Source organism: Acanthopagrus latus, chromosome 15 (assembly GCF_904848185.1).
Source record: "Acanthopagrus latus isolate v.2019 chromosome 15, fAcaLat1.1, whole genome shotgun sequence".
NCBI classification, from domain to species: domain Eukaryota; kingdom Metazoa; phylum Chordata; class Actinopteri; order Spariformes; family Sparidae; genus Acanthopagrus; species Acanthopagrus latus.
In genome coordinates this window covers 28,744,700-28,772,445 of record NC_051053.1, presented here as the reverse complement: position 1 = coordinate 28,772,445, position 27,746 = coordinate 28,744,700, and the positions used below count along the sequence as shown (strand labels likewise).

Genomic DNA, 27,746 nt, shown 5'->3' with positions numbered 1-27,746 from the left:
TGTGATTTTGTCAGCAGCTCCTTGTCAATCCTCTTCATCACCTTCATCAGCTGCTGTGTGTGTGTGTGATGAAGACACAAACACAACTGCTCCACAATGAAAACAGTGAATAACAGATCAAATTTATTTATAAAAATAAATAAGAGTAACATTGAAGTAAACATGAGAAACAATAAACTGTCGTCCTCTCTTCAAACATCACAGAAACAGAAACTTCAAAACACAACTAATAAAACATCCAGCTGACATTAATAACTAATTACCACGACTTCAGTCCTGCATCGTCAACATTAAAGTATTTATTATTATTACTTATGACATCAGGAGACTTTATACACTTTAAGCTTTGTTTCTGGACGCTACACACAGAAAGTCACGCTTCAAAAGCTGCAAGTGAATAAAAGTTCATCAGGATTTTAGGGCTCATTCAGCAGCTGTTGTTTGAATTTAGCTAACAGCCTCGTTTTGGTCCTGAAACATGTTGCTGAAGGTTTTCAGACGAACATCACTCAGCTAATAGCGCAGGGTTTGTTTCATTAGCCACTGACACTAGCTAGCAACTCAGTTTAGCCACAATTTGATTTGGCAGTTAAACATTTTTGTTCTAATGAGCTAATGATCAGTTTAGCGGCTAAATCCGCTGTTTCTGATAAGGTTAGCTAATGATGTAGCTTAGCTTATTTGGCTTAATGTTAAATTTAACAGCTAAGCTAAAGCAGTTTAGCTAATGTTAATAGTTTGGCTTCAACAACAGCTAATCATTCAGCTAGCAGTTCAAATAGCTGGTCAGGTTTGTTGACAGTTGAGCAGAGCCGACTTTTCTCTTTTTGCTTTTTGTTTATTGAAATGATGAAACTTTCCTGTCAGGAGTCAGAAACATTCAAACAGACTTCTGGGTAAAATCCCAGCTGTGTTACAATCAACAGTTATGTCCCTTTTCAGCCCCCATACTTACACCGAAACATCACATCACATCCACAACACTGCCCTCCAGAAAAACATACACTTTAAATATGCAATCAAGAAACATAAAGAAAGAAACGGGAACAGGAATAAAATCACAAACCCAACAACACTTTTGAAAGGAGTTAGTTCAGAGAAACTGATATCTTGGAACATCTTATGCTTTCACATCGTAGATGAACTCAATCTAGAAGTAACCTTCTCCAGATCCAACAGAGAGGACAACCGCTGACGTCCACTGTGACTGAACGCTGCTATATTGACTATCAGATAAACTCTGTAATCTCTTCCTCACACTCGTGCTCTCGTATTTGAAGGTTTAGAATGGTTGAGTTAATTTAAAAGTTGTGTTTTGAACTCTGGTGTCTCAGAGTGAACAGGAACCTTCTGTCACATGACTCAGCAGACGGCTGAGCAGGAAAAACACAGATCAATGAATCAACAGCTACAGACGACAAGACCGGGAAACTACAGGTTGTAGAAAAATCGTATAACATGCTGCAAAAATGGGAGTGTCACCTGTCTCACCTGAAGACTACATACAACAATAAAACAATCATTATGTGTGTTTGCCTCTGTCTGAATCAGGGACAAGAGACCAGGAGCAGGATACAAACAAACAGAGAGTGTCAGAGTCGTCTGGTCTGACACAGGGATCACTCAGGACGGGTTCTCATTGGTACCAACACTTTGTATGGTTTGAACTACTTCTACACAGAGATCCACTCAGACACCGCGCTCACTGCGACCTCGTCACATCAACAAGTTTCTGTCCATCGGAGCTGTAAATGTAAATGTCACTTCCTCTGAAGGCTGTTTGTGTCTGAGCATCAGGTGAACCCGTCTGTGATCGGATGTGAACTGCAGGTGACAGCCCGGGGGGTGGGGCTCTATCCGGACCCGGCCCTCGTGTTGTTGTTCGACATCTTGGAGCGAGAAGAACCTTTTCGTCCGATGGGAAGGAAGGGGCTGGACTCAGAGGTGATGACAATGCTTGGGATTCGACCCAGCGCTCCTCTCATCACGTGATCATCCTGTCGGACAGAAAACAGCTGTGACCTCATCGTTTCATCACAATTATTACTATTTTATAATATTAATTAGCTTTTAACCTTAAGAGATTTATGAACTCTCATTAAAGACTTTGTTGTTTCCAATCTGATCCGTCAGCTGTGATTAAAGTTCGGGACCAGCAGATGTGGACCTGCTGACCCACAACAGGTCACCATGTTCCACTTTGTGTCCGACAGTGAAGCTACGTTAGCTAGCAATGCTAAACTAGCTTTGACACGAGGTGTTCAGTTCAGACACGCCAATGATGATGATGATGATGATGATGAAGAGTGAAAAACACATTTGTATGTACACTCCTGATCAAAATTTTAGGACCAGTTGAAAAATTGCAAGAATTTACATTTTGCACTGTTGGATCTTAAAAAGGTCCTAAGTAGAGTTTGAAAATGCAAAAAGAAGAAATGGGAGTGACACACAAAAAAAATTTGAGTAAGCAATTTATTGAAAACAACAATTTAACTGAAATAGGCTGTTCATCAGCTGATCAAAAGTTTAAGACCACAGCATTTGAAAGCCAAAATCTGCGCAAAAGTGTGGATTCAATGTCATTTTCTGTCAGGCATTCACACTGTCATGACCTCCTGATGGGAAAAGCCAAAAAACTTTCTCTCGTTGAACGTGGTCAGATTGTTGAGCTGCATAAGCAAGGCCTCTTGCAACGCGCCATCGCTGCTAAGGTTGGACGCAGTAAGACATTTTGAATTTCTTGAAAGATCCTGAGGGTTATGGAACAAAAAAGTCAAGTGGCAGACCCAAAAAAATTTCCCCGGCACTGAGCCGCAGGATCCTATTGGCTGTCCTTCAAGACACGGGACAATCCTCATCCCAAATTAAAGGTGTTACTGGTGCCGACTGCAGCCCAATAACCATCAGACGGCATCTGCGAGAGAAGGGCTTTAAGAGCAAAAAACATCTTCAAAGGCCTTGTCTTCTTCAACGCCACAAAATTGCCCGTTTGGACTTTGCAAGAGAGCACCAAACATGGGACACTGAAAAGTGGAAGAAAGTTTTATTCTCTGATGAGAAAAAATGTAACCTTGATGGTCCTGATGGCTTCCAACGTTACTGGCATGACAAGGAGATCCCATTTGAGATGTTTTCTACGTGGCACAGTGGAGGGGGCGCCATCATGATCTGGGGAGCTTTTTCCTTCAATGGAACAATGGAGCTTCAGGTTGTCCAGGGACTTCAAACGGCGGCTGACTATGTGGAGATGTTGCAGAGGGCATCCCTCATTACTGAGGACCCTCGTCTGTGTGGTAATGACTGGGTCTTTCAACAGGACAACTCTGCAGTTCACAATGCCCACCTGACAAAGGACGTCTTCCAGAGGAATAAAGTCACTCTTTTGGACCATCCTGTGTGTTCCCCTGATCTAAATCCAATTAAGAAGATTTGGGGATGGATGGCAAGGGAAGTTTACAAAAATGGACATCAGTTCCAGACAGTGGATGCCGTCCGTGAAGCCATCTTCACCACTTGGAGCAACGTTCCCACTAGCCACTATCCTGGAAACACTCGCATCAAGCACTCCGAAACGAATTTTTGAAGTGATCAACAAGAACGGTGGAGCTACTCATCACTGAGTCCTTTTTTGAAACTTTTGTTTCAATTTTAGGGGGGTTTAGGGTTTTTTTTTTAGCTGTGGTCTTAAAATTTTGATCAGCTGATGAACAGCCTATTTCAGTTTAAATGTTGTTTTCAATAAATTGCTTACTCCAATTTTTTTTGTGTCACTCCCATTTATTCTTTTTGCATTTTGAAACTCTACTTAGAATCTTTTTAAGATCCAACAGTGCAAAATGTGAATTCTTGCAATTTTCAACTGCTCTTAAAATTTTGATCTTGAGTGTATTTAATCTGGGCTGGACTTCACAGGGTTGCTGTGGTCACTTCATCCTGTAGGTGGCGCACTGAGCCTGTTTTTATCAGGTATGATACCTGGGTCTGGGTCAATACTTGGTTCTGATTGGCTGCAGGATGTCAATTAAATCCAATTCTTTAATTAAAACTTGAAGATCTGAATGGTCTCTCAGGGTCGTCCTCTGACTCAGTGTCACTGACTGTAAATAACATAAATATTATGGGATTGTTTAGCTTTCAGTCCATCTGTCAGCTGTTGTCATGGAAACAGAGTCCTGTGGGGAGACACCAAGTGTAAATAGGATGAAGCTGCTCGCTCACACACCTGCAGCCTGAGCTCACCTGTGCGCTGTGACACTTTAACTTCATGTCCTTCAGTCTGATTCATCTCATTCTGTGGAAAGTGTCATTTCATGCAAAGTGTTTCTATCCTGTCACATGACGCGTCACATCGACGGGACTGAATTAAACAACTTTATCTGCTTAAATCAAGTTACTGCAGTTTTTCAAATATTATGCTTTCATGTTTTATACCTGAAATATACATTATGTGTTCAAGTGGAATTTTATGTGTGATTGAAATACATAAAGTACTTTTTTGAGTCTATTACTCTTGAATGCTGAGTGTGAGACTCGCTCTGTGTTTTATCTCGTGTACATGAAGGAGAAACTACTGATCGTGTTTCCTTCACAGGACCCAGAGAGATATCACAAATCCTTCAGAGACGTCACTCTGGACTCACGCTGGGGACGTTGCTGCGTTCACTGACTCCGGCCATGGAGGCGTCTGTGTCAAAGGACGTCTGGAAGAAAAACAGATGAAGGAATTATTGAGAAATCTGGCCTGACTGGGTGAGCTGGAAATACTGATGTCCAAATAAGCACCCACACACAGCACAGGGTGCCAAGTCCATTCAAAACACTGAACACAGGAAACCTCCACACCAAACCACACTCATGGTTAACACACACACACACAGTCTGGAAGAATTACTGGAAGTTATACAATTATCAAGAAAACATTAATGCTCCATCAGTGCAGGAACAAACAGAACTCGGCTCTGTTCATTCTTCTTACAACAACATCTTCACACTCTGAATCATCAACAAGGACCTGATCATCAGGTGTCAGCTTCACCTTCTCGAAGATTCCAGAGTCGTGGCTCTTCATCTTGGACTTGAAGCTGGAGGACGGTTTGAAGTCGGGCAGCTCGGCGGTGTCTCTGCTGATGTCACAGGACACCTGGCGGCTGGCCGGCCTGGAGCCCAGACTGGACAGATCGGCCTCGGTGTCTGTCAGACCCTGCGGACGAACACACACACACTTTGAAGCATACTGAACACACACACCTGCCTCAGCTTCCTGTTTCACGTCTCTAAATGTGATGAGAAGAATTGGAGCTCACCGATTCGCTGTCGGAGGCCGAGGAGAGGCGGGACTTGCCGTTGCTGTGCCGTCTGAACTGGCTGCTGATGTCGGAAGTCTGGCTCGTCACGGTGGAGCGACGCGTCGACACGAAGCTGCTGCTGCTCGAGCGCAGGTCGCGCTGCCGGACACACAGCAACATGCCGAGACACGGGATGTACTTGGCTAACGCTAATCTGCATACAGACACAGAGTCACTGTTAAGGTCCGGGGCTCATGGGAAATGGAGTTTGTGAAAGACTTTTGTTTTATTTTTGTTTTAGCTTCCCTACTCAAACTGCTCAAACCATAGGACTGATCCTGAGCAAGATCAGACTGATCCTGAGCCAGATCAGACTCATGTCTGTTCTAAACATTATTTGTGTCTTTCTGATGGTGGTTTCTTGTTGGAGGCGTATACTAAAGTGTATTGTTATAGTATTGTTATCATTTCTGAGGCTGCTAAAACTACGTAAGCTAGCGGTCTGCTAACTTGATCTCTTGAGGAGGGGTCTTACTCTGTGTCACGGTGTGTTAGACCATGGATTAAACTTACACCGGAATATCCCTTTAAATCACAGTTAAATGTCCCCTTCAGGCTTCCATGGGAGCCAACAGCTTTACTCTCTGTTCGGCCCTGAGAAAGTTCAATTCTGATTAATGCTTCATTCCAGCTGGAGTCCAAACTAGTGACGTGTGTTTAATTATGTTGAAATCAGTTCTTAAGCTTTAATAGTAGGCGCTGCATCAGAAAACTACAAACTCACCGCACAGATTTAGAACAGTCAGGCTTCATGCTAAGCTAAGCTAACACATCCTGACGCCAGCTTGGCATTTAGGGGGAAGAAGAAGAAGAAGTTCAACTCTTCAGTGTGTGTGTGTGTGTGTGTGTGTGTGTGTGTGCGTGCGCGTGCACGTGTGTGTGTGTGTGTTCTCTCCAGCCCAGTGAACATCCAGGTAAATGGATCGGCGGTCCGTTCAGCTGACTTGTCAGAGCTCACAGCGGCGCCGCTGCTCTCTGTGACTGGATCAATGAAACAGGGTCGGTTCACTGAGCTGCTGTCACGTCAGCACCATAAAAACAAGCTCAGGTCAAATTAATGATCCATACAACCTTTTGAGGAATATTGATCAGGTGTCCAAGTCCGATACTGAAGCACCAAGAGATGAGGTGATCAGTTATTCTCCAAGTGTTGGTGAAGTGTGTGATCCTGTGTGTGTTACCTGTATTTGGGGTGTGTGATGGCATAGATGATGGGGTTGTGGATGGCCGAGGCTTTGGCGATGACGGCGGGCACAGAGTTCATGTAGGGTGTCAACATGTCGGCGTACCTGCAGCAGGAAACAATCAGCACAGTGAGGAAGGTTAGCGTCTGGTTCCTTCAGCGCTCAGACAACATTCACAGACTGAGAGCAGAAGTCCAACAACACTCAGACACCAAGACAAACGTCTTTGTCACTGACCGCTTTAGATTCTCGCGTAGTAAACTTGTTATATACATAAACACATTAAAGATCGGAGCAGCTCCCAGTCTTCCTGGTTTGTGACGAGATATTTTGTCTCCTTCAGTGAAACAGATATAGAGAATATGTTGATGGAGTTTTGGACTTTTGCTTTGCAGAGCAGGTTTCCATCTGTTTGTCAGTAACACACAGTGAGACTCACAGTCACAGATGAAGAAGAAGGAGAACGCATGCTCTGAAACATGGAGGTCACAAATGTAAACGATAGCTCTCCTGGATCCATTAGGAACCAGAACTACCGCTCTGAGGAACACCATCGTTCACCTCAGAGCTCCACAACATCCACAAAAATCTGACTGGGGTTTGGTGGAGACTCTCTGGTCTGACTGTCTCTGAGGAAAAGTGGTCTCACAGAGATGTTTGCACTGAGACTTACATCAGAAGAAGATTAAAGAAGATTTAATGATCTACTTGAAGTTATATTTCCTGATGAGTTTTAAAGCAGCAGCATCTAGTGGCCACTGGAGGAACTGCAGCTGATGCTGATTTCTTTCTTGCATTCTCTGCAGGTGTGTGTGTCTGTTTTACCCGGCAAAGGCAGTGAGAGCGACGCTGGAGTACGGTGACCAGGAGATGACATAGAGGAGGATGACAATCAGAGCAATCTTCGCCATCTTCCACTCGTTCTGCAGCCGGTGGAAATTCTTCACCGAGTCACGAGTGCTGCCATGACTGTGGATGCTGCCGTTGATCTTCCCCACAGCTCTGAAACACACAGAGACCTGCTGAGTGGACCTGCAGCACGCTGACTGACTCACCTGAGGAGGGGAGGCCCGAGGACCCGACTCTCTGTGAGCAGAACCAGAGGATTGAACAGCCTGACATCTGACACTGATGTAACGTTTGAGCAGCAGAAACACTGATATTTTGAACATTTTGTCATCAAGTGTTTTTAATGTCGCCCTGATCGTCTGCAGGGAACCAATCATCTCATCACGTCTGATCCTGATGGAGGAACCACTGGAACCATCAAGTAGTTCTGCTGTAGTTCTGCTGACTGACTGAGTTCTGTTTGTTCCAGAGTCCAACATTTATGATCTTATGATCCAGAAACAAATTCTGTGTTCTTAATCTGAATTAGGCTTGAGTTGGATTATATGATCCATCGGAGGGTCGTCAGGGTCACACACACACACACTCACACAGATACACACACACACACACTCACAGACACACACACACACACACACACACACAGACTGACTGGTTGGTGGTCCGGATGGCGCGGAAGATGAAGACGTAGCAGTAGATGATGATGAAGAGCGGCAGGAAGAAGACGAAGATGAAGAGCAGCATGGTGTACGCTCGCACCGATGGCGTGAACGTCATGTAGTCCCACGTACAGGAAGTCAGCAGACCCTCCGGGACGTAGGCACCTGAGGGCGAGAGACACAGAGAGATGTTATTTTAAAATATTGTTGTTAATTGTTTCTGTCTTTATTGATCCTAAACAAACATTAATTACTTCTATGCCATTTTGCCATTCTGCCATGTTTTCTTTTTATTTATCTATCTTTGTTATTTTATTGAATGAATTGTATTTTCATTGTATAATCCTTGAAGCTTTGGCAATATTGTTCACCTGACATTCATGCCAAAAAAGCAAAGTGAATTGAATTGAAGTCGAAAACTGAGAGGTCATCTGTCTGCTGGTGCCGTCAGGTACATTTCTATTTTCTTTTAGTCATCGAATGTCCATACAAGTCTGTACAGGAGAGGATGAGGGTCAATATTCAACAGAAATTTACTTCTCTTTTACATTTCTTAATTAACTTTAATGTCAAAGTTCTGTGAATAAAAGTCTGAATCTTTGTTTCACTTGTTTTTTGCAGTAGCTCTAATCAGTGTGTGAACATTAAATATATAACTATAGAAATTTAATTATTGCATTTCATTTAAATTTCAACAAAAAGAAATGTGTAAAATAATAAAAGGACTGAGGAAGAACATTTTCATTTGAACAAAGTCGTCTTTGGGCCTCAAGAGGAACGATCCTGAGTGAACAACGTTCTGATCCAGACGTCACAGACTCATCGTGTGTGTGTGTCTGTGTGTGTGTGTGTGTGTGTCTGTGTGTGTCTGCATGTGTGTGTGCATTTGTGTGTGTGTGTGTGTCTGTGTGTGTCTGCATGTGTGCGTGCGTTTGTGTGTGTGTGTGTGTGTGTGTGTGTGTGTGTCTGCATGTGTGTGTGTGTGTCTCTGTGTGTCTGTGTGTCTGTGTGTGTCTGCAGGTGTGTGTCTCTGTGTGTGTGTGTGTGTGTGTCTGCATGTGTGTGTGTGTCTCTGTGTGTCTGTGTGTCTGTGTGTGTCTGCAGGTGTGTGTCTCTGTGTGTGTGTGTGTGTGTGTGTGTGTGTGTGTGTGTATGTGTGTGTCTGTGTGTGTGTGTGTCTGTGTGTGTGTGTGTGTGTGTGTATGTGTGTGTGTGTAGGTGTGTGTGTGTGTGTGTGTGTCCTCACTCCAGCCAAAGAAGGGCGGCAGGCTCCAGCCCAGAGAGTAGGTCCAGGCTGCCATGAGGATGAGGAGAGCCCGTTTCCGCGACAACACACCAATGGAAGTTAGCGGTCGCGTGATGACAAAGTAACGGTCAATGGCGATCACCGTCAGCGTGATCATGGAGCAGATCCCAAAGAGAGCGCCACAGAACGCGTACACCTCGCAACCTGAAGACGGAGAAGAAGACAAGAGTTACTGACAGGAAATGACATCACAGCATTCACCAGGGTTTCCTGCCTAAATCCAGTTTCTGAGTCGGACCATCAAAAGTGGTTTGTTTTCATGAGGCTTCATGAACCAATCAAAACTCTGCACTGATCTGACAAGTGGAGGAGACGTCCCTGAGGAAACGTCCCGGAGGAGACGTCCCTGAGGAAACGTCCCGGAGGAGACGGAGGAGACGTCCTGCAGGAGATGGAGGAGACGTCCCTGAAGAGACGGAGGAGACGTCCTGCAGGAGATGGAGGAGACGTCCCTGAAGGGACGGAGGAGACGTCCTGGAGGAGACATCCCGGAGAAGACGTCCTGGAGGAGATGGAGAAGACGTCCCTGAGGAGATGGAGGAGACGTCCCTGAAGAGACGGAGGAGACGTCCTGCAGGAGATGGAGGAGACATCCCTGAAGAGACGGAGGAGACGTCCTGCAGGAGATGGAGGAGACGTCCCTGAAGAGACGGAGGAGACGACCTGCAGGAGATGGAGGAGACGTCCCTGAAGAGACGGAGGAGACGTCCTGCAGGAGATGGAGGAGACGTCCCTGAAGGGACGGAGGAGACGTCCTGGAGGAGACATCCCGGAGAAGACGTCCTGGAGGAGATGGAGAAGACGTCCCTGAGGAGATGGAGGAGACGTCCCTGAAGAGACGGAGGAGACGTCCCTGAGGAGATGGAGGAGACGTCCCTGAAGGGATGGAGGAGACGTCCCTGAAGGGATGGAGGAGACGTCCCTGAGGAGATGGAGGAGACGTCCCTGAAGGGATGGAGGAGACGTCCCGGAGGAGACAGCTGCTGGACGAACAGCTGACTCGTATGAAGAACTACATGAAGTCTTCCTCTCTGCTCTGGGCTTCATCAGTGCTGTCACATGGACACTGTGAGGTCTCTGCTTCACGTTCACACCTGGTCCAGATGTGAGTTTCGTCCTGCAGGCTGACATCAGCTGCAGCTTGTTTCCATTCAGACCAGCTGCAGAGATTTACAAGGCATCACAGAGACGATCTGTCTCATCCTGTAAACTTTGGACTTTTTTTTACTTCCGCGTCAAAATGCCAGAACAGAGGAAAAATCAGGACATTAAAATGCTTCAGTGTTCTGGTGTTTCTACTTTTCTCATTTTTTATTTTTTTTGTCTTATGACTTGATTTCACACATGTTGTACTTTATCTCCATCTCAAGCTACTTTCTACTTTGTACCCGACTACCTTTATTTCCAGCTTTAGTTGCTAGTTACTCTGCTGAGTAATAAAGTCTGATCACTGTCATGATGATGTCACCACAGCCTGGTTGGTTCAGGACCAGATCATGTGAGATGTGTTGAGTTACATTATATATGTGACAGATGGTAAAATAACTCACAAACTACTGCTTCCTGTTTGTCAGAGTGAACTGATCTGAAGCCAGCGTGTTAGTTTGTGTGTGTGTGTGTTAGTTGGTGATGTCACAGCGTACCTTTCTCTCCAAAGATCCACCTCTTGTGCATGCTGGTGGTGAAGAAGATGGGCGTCTGTGTGACGCACATCAGCAGGTCGGTGATCGCCAGGTTAATGATGAACATGTTGGCCGGCGTCCGCAGGCTGCGACTCCTGAGACACACACACACACACACACACACACACACACACACACACACACACAGAGTTGACATCTGAGTACATCCCTTTGTAGCATTTGTTCCACAGTTGTTCAGCAGCCGACTCACAATCACCGATATATTTATCTGAGGGACCATCCACATGGAAAGTCATTTTCATTTTCTTCTTGTTTTGTTTGGCTTCTCCTTCTACTGTGTGTTTGTATACAGTGTGCAAGCTTTATGCGCATGCTCCATCTCTTCAAGTGCCATCCATCCACCTTATCCCTGACTTTGTGAGTTTACCCACGGTTCATAGCAGTAGTCGGTTATGCTCTTTGGGTTGAACTGGTTGAAGTCTGTGTTTACACTAGTGTAGCTGTCATACTTGCTCTAAAATGGACAAAATCGGAGGTGGTTACACAGTACAGATGTCTTAAAAAGTTGTGAGGACAGTTCTAACAGTGCCTCACCCATCAGTTCTCACGGAGTGGGCAGATGACACGAAGCAATGGCCCGACGTTAGCTACATCGACATAGTTAATCATCTTGTATTTTCTGAAGGTGTTGACGGCGGAGAGTTATGCAATTACAAAAGCACAGAGGCATACAACTACCTGCACAGTAACAAAATAAGGAAAGTACTGTTGAAGAAACAGCAAGTTGTTATTTCTGAAGGCAGATGGTGCAGGGCTCAGGGCTCAGGGCGCAAATATGCCTGGAATATGAACTACAGTGTGTTGAGCTGTTTCCAGTGCATCCATTTGGACGCACATCTTTGAACAATGGCAAGACAGGGGAAAAAAGACTGTTTTGTTTTGTGTGGAAGGGTTACACACACACACACACACACACACACACACACACACACACACACACCCCAGCAGGAGATTAAACCTCGGTCTGAGCAGCTATAAGAGCTTGGAGCCGTCACACCTGTGTTTGAGTCCACAGGTGTTCAGACTGAACCGATAGTCTCTACTTTGTGGATTTTGTGATCTTAACTTCATCACCAGGGGGGAGGAAACTAATTGTTTAATGACATTTAAAATCATTTCATAGGATTAGAGAGAGAGAATATTAACGCCCTTCTCAGAATCTTCTACAGTTTTTAATCTGGTAATTGTGACTTCACATTGTGTGCGTGAGAAGAATCTGCCTTCATCTCATCCTGTGAGGATTAAACTGCACTGTAGTCGACATGCAGCTGTTCAGTGTTCAACTGGAACCAGCAGCAGAAAACACACCAACACTCTCAACTGTAGTCTGACATCAACTGAGGCTACATGGACCTGCATCAGAGCGACCTCAGTGATGTGATGTCACTTCCTGCTCTATATGAAACAAACCGTCCATCACTGAGACAAACAGACTCCATGTTTCTACTCAAAGACAGAGAGAAGTTAATGTAGAACATTTGCTGAATGAACAAGAAGGTCCAAATAATGCAGAATGAGTCAGAGACAGAGTTTCACAGAGTTTATAAAGTGTCTCCAACTCAACAACTCACTAAACTGACACATTTGTTAAGGGAGTCTGGGGACTTTCTCCACGGGGACAAAGAAGTCGCCTATATTGTTCCTGTTTAGTGTCTTTGTAACATGTGACATGTTCAGATCAATAACATGTTTCTTCTTTGCTTTCAGGATGGTCTTCCTACCTGCAGAAGGCGTAAATGACCAGGAAGTTGCCAACCATGCCGGTAATCCCAATGGCGAGGATGACAGAGCCGATGGTGTAGTGGGCGTGGTCGGGCACGTCCACCGTGGGGAAGGGGTGTGGGGGCCCGGGCTCCATCGCCACCTGGAGGACAAACAGGAAATGGCACACATACATGACAATACTGCAGGTTGTCCATCAGGAACCCTAACTAGGGATCGACCGATTATCGGTCGGGCCGATTATCGCCGCCGATATCCGGCATTTTGACGCATATCGGCATCGGCCTTTTTTTACTCCGATGGCTGATAAGTGATCAATTTAAAACTGGGTTATTCTGGCTGTGGTGCAGCCGAGCCTCTCTGTCTGCTGCCCCTACTCTGTCTCCAGCATTGTCCCACCCACAGCACCATCTGATTGGTTACACGCAGAGCGGGTAACAGCCAATCAGCAGTGAAAACTGTGCATGCACAGTGCTCACACACACAGCGGAGAGGAGGAGAAGTTCAGCCACCACGTAGAACTGGACTCATAGCCCGGTACTGTTCCTGGGGCCTTGGTTCCGAAGGTAAGCTAAGGCAGCAGACTGTCCCGAAACTGTAATAAACATCCCAGTCCTCTACAACTCACAACCACTAGTAACATTACTGTGAGCCTGTTAACGTCATAAACATAAGCAGCAGCCTGTTAATCACTCGCTAATACCAGTATGGAAATAGTCCGTGTGTGAGTGAGAGAGTAAAACCTAATAAACTCAATTCAGTCCAGTTTTATTGCAGGGAAGCACGTTGAGGTGAAGGCTGATTAGCTTTTAGCGTAACGTTAGCCCACCGGTCCACTTCCTCCTTCTCTGGCTGTAGACGCTCAGCAGACTGTAGAAACTCTACAACTCACGACTACTAACGTTACTGTGAGGCCCAATACGTCAGCAGCAGCCGTCTGTTCCTGTGATAAACACTGATTATTAAAGAGAAGAAGCTGTAGGATATTTACTGTTTTTAACAGTTTAATCACTTGGAACAAGGTTGCAGATAATATTGATAGGGAAACAGTGATAAAAGTAAGAAGTGTGTGTGTGTGTGTGTGTGTGTGTGTGTGTGTGTGTGTGTGTGTGTGTGTGTGTGTGTGTGTGTGTGTGTGTGTGTGTGTGTGTGTCAGCCACATGAGAAGCTGCAGAAACTGACAGCAAAGCTCCGTCTGAGAGAAAACTGTAGGGCAATAATGGCTGTTTAACTACCAAGTTATTTTACTTGATGTTTTTCTGTGTTGACTGAGAGATTCCATGCAGCAGAACATGACATACTGTCATGTTTGTGTCCTGAAGCTGTCTTTGACAGTTTCTTGTAGAGAGGAGCAGAATATTGCTGGTCAAGACTTTAGGCATCATGCAGCTGCATCATACAGCCTACATGAACTGCATGGTGTTCAGGGATGAATAGTTTCTATCGTTACTGTGATATTTTTTCAGCTACAGTTAGATTCATCGTTAGTAATGTAGCAGGCTAGTTTTGAATGACAGTGTCCCTGCTATCACATGTTGGTAAAACAGAACATTTACATAATAAAATCAACTACAGGCTTCCTAAATGCTGCAGTAAATGAAGCATGATGAGTTGAGCGTATGTCAGCATGTGGCCCCACTTTTAACTCTCTCTCTTTTTTCACACCCTTATTGCAGATGGACAGACTTCAGTCTATGTGTAAAAACACTCAAAGTTAAGTCTTGGAGTTTGTATTACTCAAAATGTTGACGCCAATATTTTCTCTTTTACTACAAATGAATATCGGCTCCAAATATCAGTTATCGGCCTCCTTGACGACTAATAATCAGTATTGGCACTGAAAAAACCATATCAGTGTATCTCTAACTCTAACCCTAACTCCAGGTAAATAAGTAATCCGGATGTTTGTGAAAAGTGTGTCAAGAAGGAACAGAGAGTCTGTCTGCCTCAGGGTTCATCCCAGTGAAAATCGGCAATTCAAGAAGAATGGACTGAAAAATTTGCATTCATTCTCCCTCCAACCAGCACAAGACTCTTGTGCTTAATATGCCCGGAGACTATAGCTGTGATGAAGATTTACAATTTGAAACGGCATTATGAGATGAAGCATAGGAATTTTGAAGTGACATTTCCTCAAAATTCAGAGATAAGAACAACAAAAATAAATACACTGAAATCTTCATAATAAGCTGCAAGCAGGATTCTTGTCACATCTATGACACAACAACAAAAAGCAACAGAGTGCTCACTGAGAGTGAGGTGGACTTTGGGTCAGCACAAGAAGCCGTTCTCAGATGCAGAAATAATAAAAGAATGACTGAAGTGATGGACACAATGTTTGAGGGCAAAAAAAAAAAAAGAAATATTCAACTAGTCTAATTTATGTCAAAATGGAAATGACATTTTATTTTAGTTCGTATTTTTGTTGTCCTTTTGAATGAAAAGAACATTTTGTTTTGAATATTACAGTATTATTGCATGTAGTGTGACTGACCTCAACACACCTTGATCTAAAGCATCAACGGCTACTTCTGTGAGCGGTGCAGCTTCACAGCAGTCTGGCTGGTCCTCCTCAGAACTGCCCAGAACTCCTTAGAACTCTGCTGATTCTGAATGTTCACTTTGGTTCATTTAAATTCACAGTATGTAATTTCTGCCAGTAGGGGGCATCTCCAGATCCACAATATCCAGTTTGATATGGGATTAGATTTGACGGAGTCCAGGAGGAGCACCGGACCGTCACTGACGAAGCTGTTCAGCTCCAACATAAAACCAAAAGTCTGCTGTGACTTCAGTTACACATTTTTCAAGGTCAAATTCAAGCACTTTTCAAGCACTTTAAATTTACAAAATTTTCCAGCACCTTATCGCTGGAGTAAAATACTTATCTATATATATATACTCATGGTTATTTTTATTTTTTCATTTTTTATCACAATTATGTACATTGTATTATGCTGTAAACATCTAAAATTGTGTTTCATAATAGCAAAAACTTTAAAATTAAAATTAAAGGAAAACACAAAGTTTTATCCAAAAAAAGGGAAGCCACATGCCGCTCTACAGGTGCACTGAGACAGAAAGACCTGAGAGCACCCTGCAGTTTTCTCTTTTGACAAAACTTTTATAAGCTGTTCGTTTATTCATCAGAGTTTATTAATACTGAACATGTCATCAGTCCAAATTGCATCAAATTCACCTTCTCCTCAGCCATCCTTCTCTATTGCTACCAGGCTGCATGTGTGATGATACACACACACTGATTTTATTTCTCCTTGTAATTTGCAAACTATCCAGTCTGATCTGGCACCTTCAAGCACCCGTACGAACCCTGACTGATGTATTTAAGTGACGGAGCCACAGCTTCTTCTTCTTCTCATGTTCTGTAGCCACGTGTGCGGCTCCTCCTCTGAGATGTCAGATTACTTTCATATCCAACACATGAATCCTGAATGTAATCTGTTCCGCTGGAGACAAAAGTAGGACATGAAGCTGTGGGAGGATCACTGGAGTGTGACGAGGGGACAGGAAACCATGTTCATTACAGCTTGTATGAATGTTCCTGCAATCTGAGGCCTTCTGTGAACAAACTGCCGTGATCACTTTTCCACCTCATCAGCAGCAACTGTTCGTTCACTTCACCACGAGTCAGCATTCAGCATCTCAGCCTCACACACCAGAACCGTTGGACTCACTAAGGATCAGTCTGAAGTTCACTCCCCCTCTGCTCCTTCAGACAAACAGCTAATGGCTGATTTAAGTGTCATCAGCAGTTTTCTTTATGGTTCTGGTTCAAAGTTTCTAACCCTGAAAAGCTGTGATCTGTGGCACTGTAGCTGCTGAGCTAACAGTGTTAGCATTAGCTTGACCACACATCAGGGGTGTTGATCTCCTCAGATCAGTTAGTGATGTGTTCTGCAGACTGTGATCACAGCAGACGAGCTGATGGAGACATCTGATGTTTCTGTGGTCGTTTCTCTGTTTTAAATCAAGTCTACGACACATCACCTGACTTCATATCATCATCAGGAGGAGGAGAGGAAGACTTTATATCATCAGGAGGAGGAGAGGAGGACTTCATATCATCAGGAGGAGGAGAGGAGGACTTTATATCATCAGGAGGAGGAGAGGAGGACTTTATATCATCAGGAGGAGGAGAGGAAGACTTTATATCATCAGGAGGAGGAGAGGAGGACTTCATATCATCAGGAGGAGGAGAGGAGGACTTTATATCATCAGGAGGAGGAGAGGAGGACTTTATATCCTCAGGAGGAGGAGAGGAAGACTTTATATCATCAGGAGGAGGAGAGGAGGACTTTATATCATCGGGAGGAGAGGAGGAGAGGAGGACTTTATATCCTCAGGAGGAGGAGAGGAGGACTTTATATCCTCAGGAGGAGGAGAGGAGGACTTTATATCATCAGGAGGAGGAGAGGAGGACTTTATATCCTCAGGAGGAGGAGAGGAAGACTTTATATCATCAGGAGGAGGAGAGGAGGACTTTATATCATCAGGAGGAGGAGAGGAGGACTTTATATCATCAGGAGGAGGAGAGGAAGATTTATATCCTCAGGAGGAGGAGAGGAGGACTTTATATCATCAGGAGGAGGAGAGGAAGATTTATATCCTCAGGAGGAGGAGAGGAGGACTTTATATCATCAGGAGGAGGAGAGAAGGACTTCATATCATCAGGAGGAGGAGAGGAGGACTTTATATCATCAGGAGGAGAGGAGGACTTTATATCATCAGGAGGAGGAGAGGAGGACTTTATATCATCAGGAGGAGGAGGAGAGGAGGACTTTATATCATCAGGAGGAGGAGAGGAGGACTTTATATCATCAGGAGGAGGAGAGGAGGACTTCATATCATCAGGAGGAGGAGGAGAGGAGGACTTTATATCATCAGGAGGAGGAGAGGAGGACTTTATATCATCAGGAGGAGGAGAGGAGGACTGAGGTTCATGTTTGGATGAACTGTTCTGTGTGTGTGCGTGTGTGTGTCAGTCTGGATGTAATTAACGTCTCAGCTCGTTTGGCCTCCTGCTGAGGGAGTTCGTCTCAAAGTCGTGGAATCTCCTCAAAGGCTTTTTGTCAAACTCATAACTCTAACCTGAAGTTCGGACAGGAGACGGATGATGTGATGGAGGACGAGTGAGCGTCTCTGTTAAAGGTGCAACATGAACAAATGTACCTTCAGTCTGAGGTCATTACAACAGAGTGCCAGGGCTGGGCTAGCCTGTTAGCACGCTAACTTCAGTAAATGTAAACTTACATATTAAACTTCTGTGTGTAGACGTCTTTGACAGAACGAAACGAGTTTAATAAGATTCTGCAGCTGCATGTTTTACTTCTCGCATGAAACGTCTTCAGAAACCGTTTCACTGAGCGGTTTCTGACAGGTTAGGTTGGGTTGGGTTCTGGCTCAAGGTTCTGGCTCAAGGTATCCATGATGTTTAAAGAACTTTGCGGGTCTCTTTATATAAACCATCTGTAATTGGTAAAAACTGTCCCTGTTAAAAAACAACAGTAAAATAAAGGAGGGTTACGGTTCGGGTTAGACAGACAGGCACACCGGACCAAACTGGCCTGGACTGGACCGGTCTGGCAGTGTAACAGCTCCCAGCTGCTGATCTCCGCGAGGCCTCGAGTCTGTGATGTCACACTGCAGCACTGAATGAGGTCAGCAGTGGAGCCGTGTCTCTGCTCTGTGACATTAAATTACTGTTTTCATCAAAGGGAGTCTGGTGGAACTGATGAGAGAACGAGGACAGAACCGCGGCAGCTCCTCAACACATCCACAGGTACAGCAACAGGCTCAGTGACGCCTCGTGCCCACAGGGTCTCGTCTAACAGGACCAAGACAGGCTGCATGTGGCAGACAGAGAGACAGGCCGTTTATTTCATTACTTTCCTTTTTCAGCGTTTGAGTTTCCTCCTGATCACCTTCTGATAGAAATCAGATCAGAAATCAAATCCAGTAGATTTACAAGCCGACTGAAAACTGAATCACAGGGATCTGAAACATGGACGAGTCATTCAGGATGTCAGACATGAGGAGACACATCTGTCCACCATCAGGCCACTGAGCAGTATGTGGATTATACTGATGTGTTTTTATTATTGGATACAGTAAATATGGATGCGTTTGGAGCGCGTGTCTGTCTAATCTGTTAACTTTCCATCGTCTGTCGATCGCAGCACGTGTGTCTCTACAAGTGCTCTGACTCGCTTCATTGCTCACATTATTTCCCTCGTGCAGCTTCTTCACTGTGAATCCACAGATCACTGAATCCATCTCCTGTCTGAAGCGGTTGCCTGGCAACCAGCAGAAGGTCCAGGAGGTCGCGAGTCAACCCCCCAGAAATCTGTCATAGGAGAGGAAGGATGTGGACACTGAACACCAACCACCGGGTCTCTGAACCGCGGACACAAAGTCAGGACATGTTACAGCCGTGTTGGTGCTGACAGAACCATATCAGTCCTGCGACGTCAGAATATTTAACAGTCAGGTTTGTAGTAACAGAACCAGATGTTTTTGACAAGATGTCAGGAATCTGACCGCTGTGATGGTGGAGACATTAGCGAGACATCAGGACATGTCCAGTCTGTGCTCCTCAGCCTGACCAGCACCGTGATGTCACAACATGAAATGTCAGTTAAACCTGAAGAGACATAAAGCTGCAGTGTGAACTAATCATCAACACACACCAACGATGACATCATCAACATAAGAACTATAAAACCAGAACAAATAAAAGCCTCCTGACAGACGGAGCAGGAACAGCAGCAGCTCTGAAGCCTCCAGGTGGTTCAGAACAGACGGGTCCATTTAACAGCAATAAACTCCAGAACTCCAGGTCTGACAGTCAAACCTTCCTCACACACACGCACACACACCTGAATCATCCAGACACACACACACACACACACACACAAACAAACACATAAATGAGGACAATATGCTCCTTTGTATTTTAACAGGATCAGACAAAGTCAAACTGTGAAGAAAATCTGTGGAGAAAATTCAAATCATGGGCTTGATGTGGCTGAAATCGTGTGTGTGTGTGTGTGTGTGTGTGTGTGTGTGTGTGTTATTGACCTGAGGTGAGGACAGTCTGATCAGTTCAGATCAGGTTCATCTCAGAGTTACATTTACATTTAGGACATTTAACATTTCACATACATTCACACACTGATGGTGGCGACCAGCTCATCAGCAGTTTGGGGTTCAGTATCTTGGACACTTCAACTCCTTCTGATAACAAGACGCTGGCTCTACTGCTGAGCCACAGCTGCCATTACTGGACAAACTAACCTTATTATTGGTCAAAGACTTGAAGTTTTTTGTCAGTGGTGACATTTAAATCATCTCCAGGTTTCCTGCTTAAAGATGTTTTCCTGCAGTGTTTTCAGTCGCTGCCCTCTCCAGGGCTGGGCCGATTCAAAATGTTAAACTGGTTGGGTTTGAGGCTTAAGACTTAGCAGTTATACTGAGTTTCACCATTAGATATTGCACGAGACTCAGCCACCTCCAGTAGGCATCGTGATGAGAACCAACGAATAAGAGCGAAGCAGCACTACAGTCCATCAGGACAACTGTGACTGTGTGTCTTCATTTGCCTCAACAACAATTTTACCATTGCATTGAGAAGGTCAGTTCAGTTAATACAACACTGGTGATGAGATGAGATGCACCAGGAGCAGCTCAGCAGCTGACTGATCCATCATCATCAGAGATCAATCAGAGGAGCTCGTGATGTCTGAGAGAATAAACAGCCTAAACCAGCTGACATGGTTCAGATCGAAAAGCTGCTGAAACAAACAGAATCAGCGCTGAGAGAAGATGTGACGATGTGGAATGTGTGCAGTCGTTCAGGTCCAGCACACACCATCACAAATATGATATTTATATAATAAGAATCTTCTGGTTGACTCAGCTGAATGAACACAGTCTTCATAAAAACACAATTTATTATGTGAAATGACAAAGTGTGGATTTCCCCTGAGATCAGTCCTATCAGCTGTTTGTCAGAGATTTATTTCCACATGAGCTCAGTCTCATGCAGCTCGTTCTGATAAACACGTTTCATTTACTTCATCTACATGAGAGAACAGCTCTGTGCTCTGTTGGAGCTGTCACACTGATAACTGCTCTATTCTTAGGTCGACCTCTGAGAGACGACCTCGTCCCCTGGTCGTTCTGTGATTCAAACCAGAGACGTTCAAAATGTCTTCACAAGTGGATGACATGTCTGCAGCAGCAGGTTGTTGCTGTCGACTTTATAACCTCGAATACAGCCGGTGTCGACTGTTCAACGAATCAGCCTCAGTCTCATTATCGGGAAAATCAACAGTCACAGCAACGTTCAGAACAGCAACGTTCAGAACAGCAACGTTCAGAACAGCAACGTTCAGAACAGCAACGTTCAGAACAGCAACAGTGACACCAAATGACATCACGCTAATATGTTTTTAAATAAACTTGTCACCCGTCAGCTACGTTTGTGCTTGGAGGATTTTAATTTAGATATCAAACAAATAATGTGTCTTCCTGTCTGAGGGGAGGGACACGTGGTGTCCGTCTGTCCCAGTGATGGACAAGTTTGTTTCATATAGAGCAGGAAGTGACATCGTGACCTCAAGTGACATCACAGGAGGTCACTCGGGGAGCTTTTGTGGTGCTATAACTAAGTGCAGTGTGAAAATCACAATACCCTTCCTGTGACATCACAGATAGGGCGTGGCCACAATGTGCTTGACCGTTTTAATAAAAATAATTGTTTTAAATCCTCAAAGAAACAAAACATGATTTTTTTTTAAAAATGCTCCATTGTTCTGATTGGTTCCTGACATACAGACCAACGTCAGTGCTGATGTTGAGATGAGTGACGCTCAGCGAGACGATACGAAGACAGCAGTGAAATGTCATCAAATGTCATCGACTCAGTTCGACTCTAACATGAACTTGTCACATTAACAATCTGTCTGACTGCTGGTCTCTCTCACACTCACGCTGGTCGTAGGATCAGAATATTTCACATCATATACACATGAACATGTGAACATTGAGCCTGGTTAAAAACACCAGAACTCTAATTCAACTCAAGTAGAATCGTCTCAGCGTGCAGCAGACAGACATTTGTCACCTGCAGGAAGAGGATGTTGAGTTTATCCTAGAAATTCAGATCCTTAAATGACCTTCTTGGTTTTCAGCAGTGTTGGGAATCATTACTTTCAAAAGTAACTCATTACATTTCAAGATTACTGCCTTTAAAAAGTAACTTCACATCATTTCTGTTTTTATCATAGACTTATATTCTTTTAATATATTTCATATAGATTTTTATTTACATGTTACTCTTGTGCTTATTATTCTTATCAGTCATATTTTATAAACCTTTCAAATCAAATATTCCATCATTATTTGTATTGCTTGTTTTTATCTTTTGTTATTGTGACTTTTCATGTTATTGCGGTTGCTGAGAGTCAGTTCGAAAACATTTGCTGGTGAAGATCTTGGAATTTCATCTTGATTTGTTTCAAAGGTGCTGTACGAATAAAGTTTGACTGACTGATTAGCATTAGCTTAATTAGCTAAGTACAGCTGATAAGTGTTGAATGAAAGGCTGCTTGTGTTGGAGGTGAGCCTGACATCATGAACAGCTGCTGAGACCTGCAGGAGTCAAACAATCACACACTCTCAGTAACAAGAACGATGTGAATCTGGTTCCCTCAACACATCCAGTCTCACCAGCGTCCTCTCACGCTGACAGTGTTTTCTGTGTGTCATTGTGAAACACTGAGTGGAAAGTTGGCATGAGTCTGAAGCAGAGCGCACAGCTGGACTGGCTCCATGGAGCAACACATGCAGCAGCTTTGAATCAATGCAACATTTGCAGACGCATGGATGGACGTTTTGAACACGGACATCAATACGTGTTTGTTCAACAACACATAGCAGACACACAATCAATAGTAGACACACACAGCTTGAGTGAGCCTGAGGACGGCAGGAAATGTGCAGGCGGCTGCAGCGTTATCAGTCCGGACCGATCGCGTGAACGTCCTGCAGCTCCGTACAGCACCTGAATATCAAGTCGACCTGTCAGCCGGCTGACGGCTGCACAGCTCGAGGTGTCGCTGAGGCCCAGAGACGACATCCTGCATCCATCAGCTGGGTCTGATACACACATTATTATGTTCTGGTGCAGCTGAGGGTGAGGCAGAGTGTGTGTGTGTGTGTGCGTGCATGCATGCGTGTGTGCATGTGTGTGCATGCGTGCGTGTGTGTGTATTTACATGAGCACCAGATACACAAACAACCACACAAAGCCTCCGAGGAGAAAAGTTGCATTCATGCATTTCATGCTGATGAATCCAAGAGACACAGTGTGCTGTCAGCACATCTCTGTCAACCTCTCTCTCTCTCTCTCTCTCTCTCTCTCTGTCTCTCTCTCTCTCTGTCTCTCTCTCTCTCTCTCTCTCTCTCTCTCTCTCTCTCTCTCTGTCTCTCTCTCTCTCTCTCTCTCTCTGTCTCTGTCTCTGTCTCTCTCTCTCTCTCTGTCTCTCTCTCTCTCTCTCTCTGTCTCTCTCTCTCTCTCTCTGTCTCTCTCTCTCTCTCTGTCTCTGTCTCTGTCTCTCTCTCTCTCTCTCTCTGTCTCTCTCTCTCTCTCTGTCTCTGTCTCTGTCTCTGTCTCTCTCTCTGTCTCTCTCTCTCTGTCTGTCTCTCTCTCTCTCTCTCTCTCTCTCTCTGTCTCTCTCTCTCTCTCTCTCTCTCTCTCTCTCTCTGTCTCTCTCTCTCTGTCTCTCTCTCTCTCTCTCTCTCTGTCTCTCTGTCTCTCTGTCTCTCTCTCTCTCTGTCTCTCTCTCTCTCTCTCTCTCTCTCTCTCTCTCTGTCTCTCTCTCTCTCTCTCTCTCTCTCTCTCTGTCTCTCTCTCTCTCTCTCTGTCTCTCTCTCTGTCTCTCTCTCTCTGTCTCTCTCTCTCTCTCTCTCTGTCTCTGTCTCTGTCTCTCTCTCTCTCTCTCTCTCTCTCTGTCTCTCTCTCTCTCTCTGTCTCTCTCTCTCTCTCTCTCTCTCTCTCTCTCTCTCTCTGTCTCTCTCTCTCTCTCTCTCTCTCTCTCTCTGTCTCTCTCTCTGTCTCTCTCTCTCTCTGTCTCTCTCTCTCTCGCTCTGTCTCTCTCTCTCTCTCTGTCTCTCTCTGTCTCTCTCTGTCTCTCTCTCTGTCTCTCTCTGTCTCTCTCTCTGTCTCTCTGTCTCTCTCTCTCTGTCTCTCTCTCTCTCTCTCTGTCTCTCTCTCTCTCTCTGTCTCTCTCTCTGTCTCTGTCTCTCTCTCTGTCTCTCTCTCTCTGTCTGTCTCTCTCTCTCTCTCTCTCTCTCTCTGTCTCTCTCTCTCTCTCTGTCTCTCTGTCTCTCTCTCTCTCTCTCTCTCTCTCTGTCTCTCTCTGTCTCTCTCTCTGTCTCTCTGTCTCTCTCTCTCTCTCAGAAATCAATAGAGGGTTTGATCAGACTTTAACGCCATCAAACGCTGAAATCAAGACATGTAATGTGACTCACATTATCAATCTGAGATAAACTATGATTTAAATGCAAACTGATCGATGGATTTTCTACTACTTTGTCACCAAAGTCAATCAGGTCATTCAAGTTTTATTTCATCCAATCAATATGATCTGATCACTGATCACAGACAGGACAGACACTGACTGACAGATCAGCTCAGTGTTGTCTCAGCGATGAAAAACAGACAGATTTATTCAGTGTTTTCCTGTCAGCTGTGACGTGGCTGGTGAAGGGGAAGGTTCTGGTCCGCTATAGTGGAGTCCAGTTAGCTCGAGGACACGGCAGGTCCACAGAATGCCTTTATTACAATATACAGACCAAAGCAGGCCGGGTCTGCATGAGGATCCAACATCAGGCTCAGTTCAAGATCAAAGAACAGTGAGGAGAGTCTTCACTCCGCGGACGGTACCAGTACACCGGCTCTTCCTGTCGGTACCAGTTATATTTTCCACCACAGTCACCAACTCTGACTGTTACAGAGCTGATTTAAAGGTTTGTCCCTCGGAGCTGTTCAACATTTACATTCTGTTTGACAGAGATTATTTTTTTTACCAACAAGCACGTAAATAGTAAATTGCTGCTGCTTTATAAGGAGTTTGGCCACAAACTGTTAACGAAAGCAATCAGTGAATTAGGTCATCAAGTTGGATGATTTCCGATCAATGCGCAGCCTCCAGCCATGGAGCTGATGGGAGTCAATGGAAACATGTGCCAGTAACACATGTCATCTACTGTGTCGCTCTGCAGGTTGCAAAACTCAGAAGAACCTGAGAAAATGGATCAGTGTCGGAGCACCAGACTCTGTGGAGCTGCACTCAACATGTATTTGATGAATAGCCTGTATATATATATATATATATATATATATATATATATATATATATATATATATATATATATATATATATATATATATATATATATATATATATATATTGCTTATACACGTTTAAATTAGATTGCTTTGGGATATTATGACTGGTTGCTCAATTCAGCATTATTCAAATGACCATACATTCATTTAAGTGTTTAAAAGCGCTTCACTTGATTTATTTCATTACAAAAGTCACATTAGTTCAATTCTTCCCTGTTAGCTGATTTATTTCTCTGGAGTTCGGTCACAACCTACAAAGGCGATCAATAAATTACGTCATCAAGTTGCATGATTTCTGATCAGAAAGTAGCCTACAGCCTATGCCTATGACGTCAGGACAGTTACACTAATATATGTGATCTCGTGTGAAGCTCGGCCGGCTGGTAAAATATGAGAGGAGTCGCGCTGAACTCGTTCGAGTAAAATCTCTATTTAATATCCATTAGTTCACTTCAAGTGTCTATAAACTACACAAAGTCAAATCAGAATGTTTTGATTTCATTCATTACGTCTCGATGTTCGATTCGGCATCATTTCAACAGCCATCGACGCTGTTTCCAGTTTTTTGAAGCCTTTATTGGGTTTTTGTGCCTGTGTACCTGGTGTGTTTCCATGAAAGAGCTCTGTTGGAAAAACGGGCCAGCGAACTCTTCAAAGAGGCAAATTCATTCCATTCTTTCCTGTTGGATGAATTACATGTGAGCCGAATCAGACACGCGTCTTCTGGTGCTCTTTAAGTGTTATTTTACGTTTTGCTGTTGATATCTTTTACTGCAAGTGTGTAAATATAAATGGCTCTTTTTTTCTATGGAGTTCAGTTACAAACTATAAATTGAGCAGTTTCCGGACCCGTTTAAACAGAATAGAGCTGAAAATCACTCACCGTTGGTGCGGCCGAGGCGGGAAGCTGCAGCTCCTGGAGCCGGTACACATCCACGGCCGAGCCGGTGTCGGTCCAGGCGGACGCCGCAGACAGAACCAGGGTGTCCGCGGTGCGCGCGGTGCAGTTGGGCTCGCTGCACGAGATGACGCTCTGCCGCGCGGAGCGCTGCACGGAGCTGCTGCCGCTCATCGTCCCCCGCCTCCTCCTGGCTCCTCCTCGCTCCTCCTCACGCGCTCTGCAGGAGGAGACACACTCTGACTGACTGATGGCAGAAGGTGGAGGTGGAGGTGCAGCAGGTGGAGCCCAGGTGAGCTGCCTTATTCACATTATCAGTACCAAATATAATCAGCTATTACATGATCAGGTATCAATACAGAGAACCTACTGAGCAGAATAAAGCAGTGACATTAGCTCCACCCCCAGCTGGCCGATCTACACACCTGTGCTCTGTCACGCAGGTGCTCATGGGAAATGTAGTTCTCAAGATCCAAACAAATCCAAACAAACAATTCACACAAACTGAAGATAACAGAATAAAAGAGCAGGACGCTCCGTCACAACACAGAGCGGGACCACAGAGAGGGTCCGTCTTCTGCCGGGTCGTTAGTGTGTGTTACATGTTCATTCATCCTGGGTTTGGTTCTGTAATAAGTGTCAGCCCTGCTGGAAAACCAGCAGATACCAGCACCAAAACCAGCACCAAAACACAACATGTGCTGGTTTTGCTGGTGACTGGTCAAAACCAGCACATGTTGTGTTTTGGTGCTGGTTTTGGTGCTGGTTTTGGTGCTGGTTAGGGTTAGGGTTATGGAGTGTCACCCCGACTGTCCTGCATGTTGTTATGGGCGAAGAAAACAGTTGTATCTCATGTAGACTGAAGCTGTGGGTGAACCTCTCAGAGTACTGGCCCGGTTACACTCCAAAGTCTCAGAACCAGAACTGGGTTTATTCTGACCTAAATGCTGAATCCAAAAATGAAGCCTGGAAATGAAAATCGGTCCATGATCCTTGTTTAACTGTGACAGCGACAGCACAGTGAACCAACTCTGCATGTTTGATCAGAAACACAACTGAACAGAACCCTGACAGACACAATCTGCTTCTTCAACAGCTCCTCACCAGAGGACACCAGACCCTCACAACTCATGAAACTATCACAGTTCTGACTTGTTCTGATCCAATGATTAAAGCTGGACTCAGAACATGTTGAACAGCCACTCTCAACTCTGACAGAGCAAAATACGTCAGCATCACATCATACTTCTGTAGATCTGGATCTACAGATCTACACAGCCATTATACAACAGGTGATGGAGGCGTCCGTACCTGAAACAGTCTTGAGAAGACAAAAGGTAGAATTCCAGGTCCAGGACCAGGACCAGGACCAAGGAGCCACAGTCAAGTCCAATGAAGCGTGGAGCCGCCAAGCTGCGGTGACCCTCAGAGGGTTGATGGGTAATTCAGCTCCCTGTGAGAAACATCCAGGTGCCCTCACCTGTTGAGGCTTCAGTGACCAACTGGTGATCAACTCCTGCACTGATCGACTGACTTATTGATCGTCAGGATCTGAAACATGTGATCGGACTGCAGAGAGCAGCTCAGAGAGAGCAGATTAACCAGGTAGACATGTTTATAAGGGAGAGGACCACACACACACAC

The 27,746-nt window shown here is 44.7% G+C and overlaps 1 protein-coding gene across 2 annotated transcripts; it reads right to left on the bottom strand.

Moving 5' to 3' along the window:
• Positions 1 to 99: 99 nt before the first annotated feature.
• LOC119033241 (melanopsin-A-like) lies at positions 100 to 27,746 on the bottom strand. 2 transcript variants are annotated; one of them, XM_037123089.1, is made up of 12 exons: positions 27,414 to 27,746; positions 26,088 to 26,322; positions 12,771 to 12,913; positions 10,990 to 11,123; positions 9,287 to 9,490; positions 8,034 to 8,205; positions 7,358 to 7,534; positions 6,530 to 6,637; positions 5,307 to 5,502; positions 5,039 to 5,203; positions 4,644 to 4,703; positions 100 to 1,997 (listed from the first exon to the last, which is right to left on the bottom strand). In XM_037123089.1, exons 2-12 carry the CDS (start codon positions 26,274 to 26,276, stop codon positions 1,854 to 1,856), a joined length of 1,692 nt encoding a protein of 563 aa, XP_036978984.1. In that variant the 5' UTR covers positions 26,277 to 26,322; positions 27,414 to 27,746; the 3' UTR covers positions 100 to 1,853. The 2 variants fall into 2 exon arrangements, with proteins under 2 accessions (XP_036978984.1, XP_036978983.1); XM_037123088.1 differs by lacking the exon at positions 27,414 to 27,746 and adding an exon at positions 26,473 to 26,515.

Bases quoted from the DNA above. Each gene is read 5' to 3' on its own strand.
- LOC119033241 (XM_037123088.1), bottom strand. From the start codon at position 26,495: ATGTCACTGCTTTATTCTGCTCA. The intron at 11,124-12,770 runs GTAGGAAGACCA...TGTGTGTCTCAG, and splicing joins GTCATTTACGCCTTCTGCAG to GAGTCGCAGCCTGCGGACGC. The intron at 5,204-5,306 runs GTGAGCTCCAAT...GTTCGTCCGCAG, and splicing joins CGGCCTCCGACAGCGAATCG to GGTCTGACAGACACCGAGGC.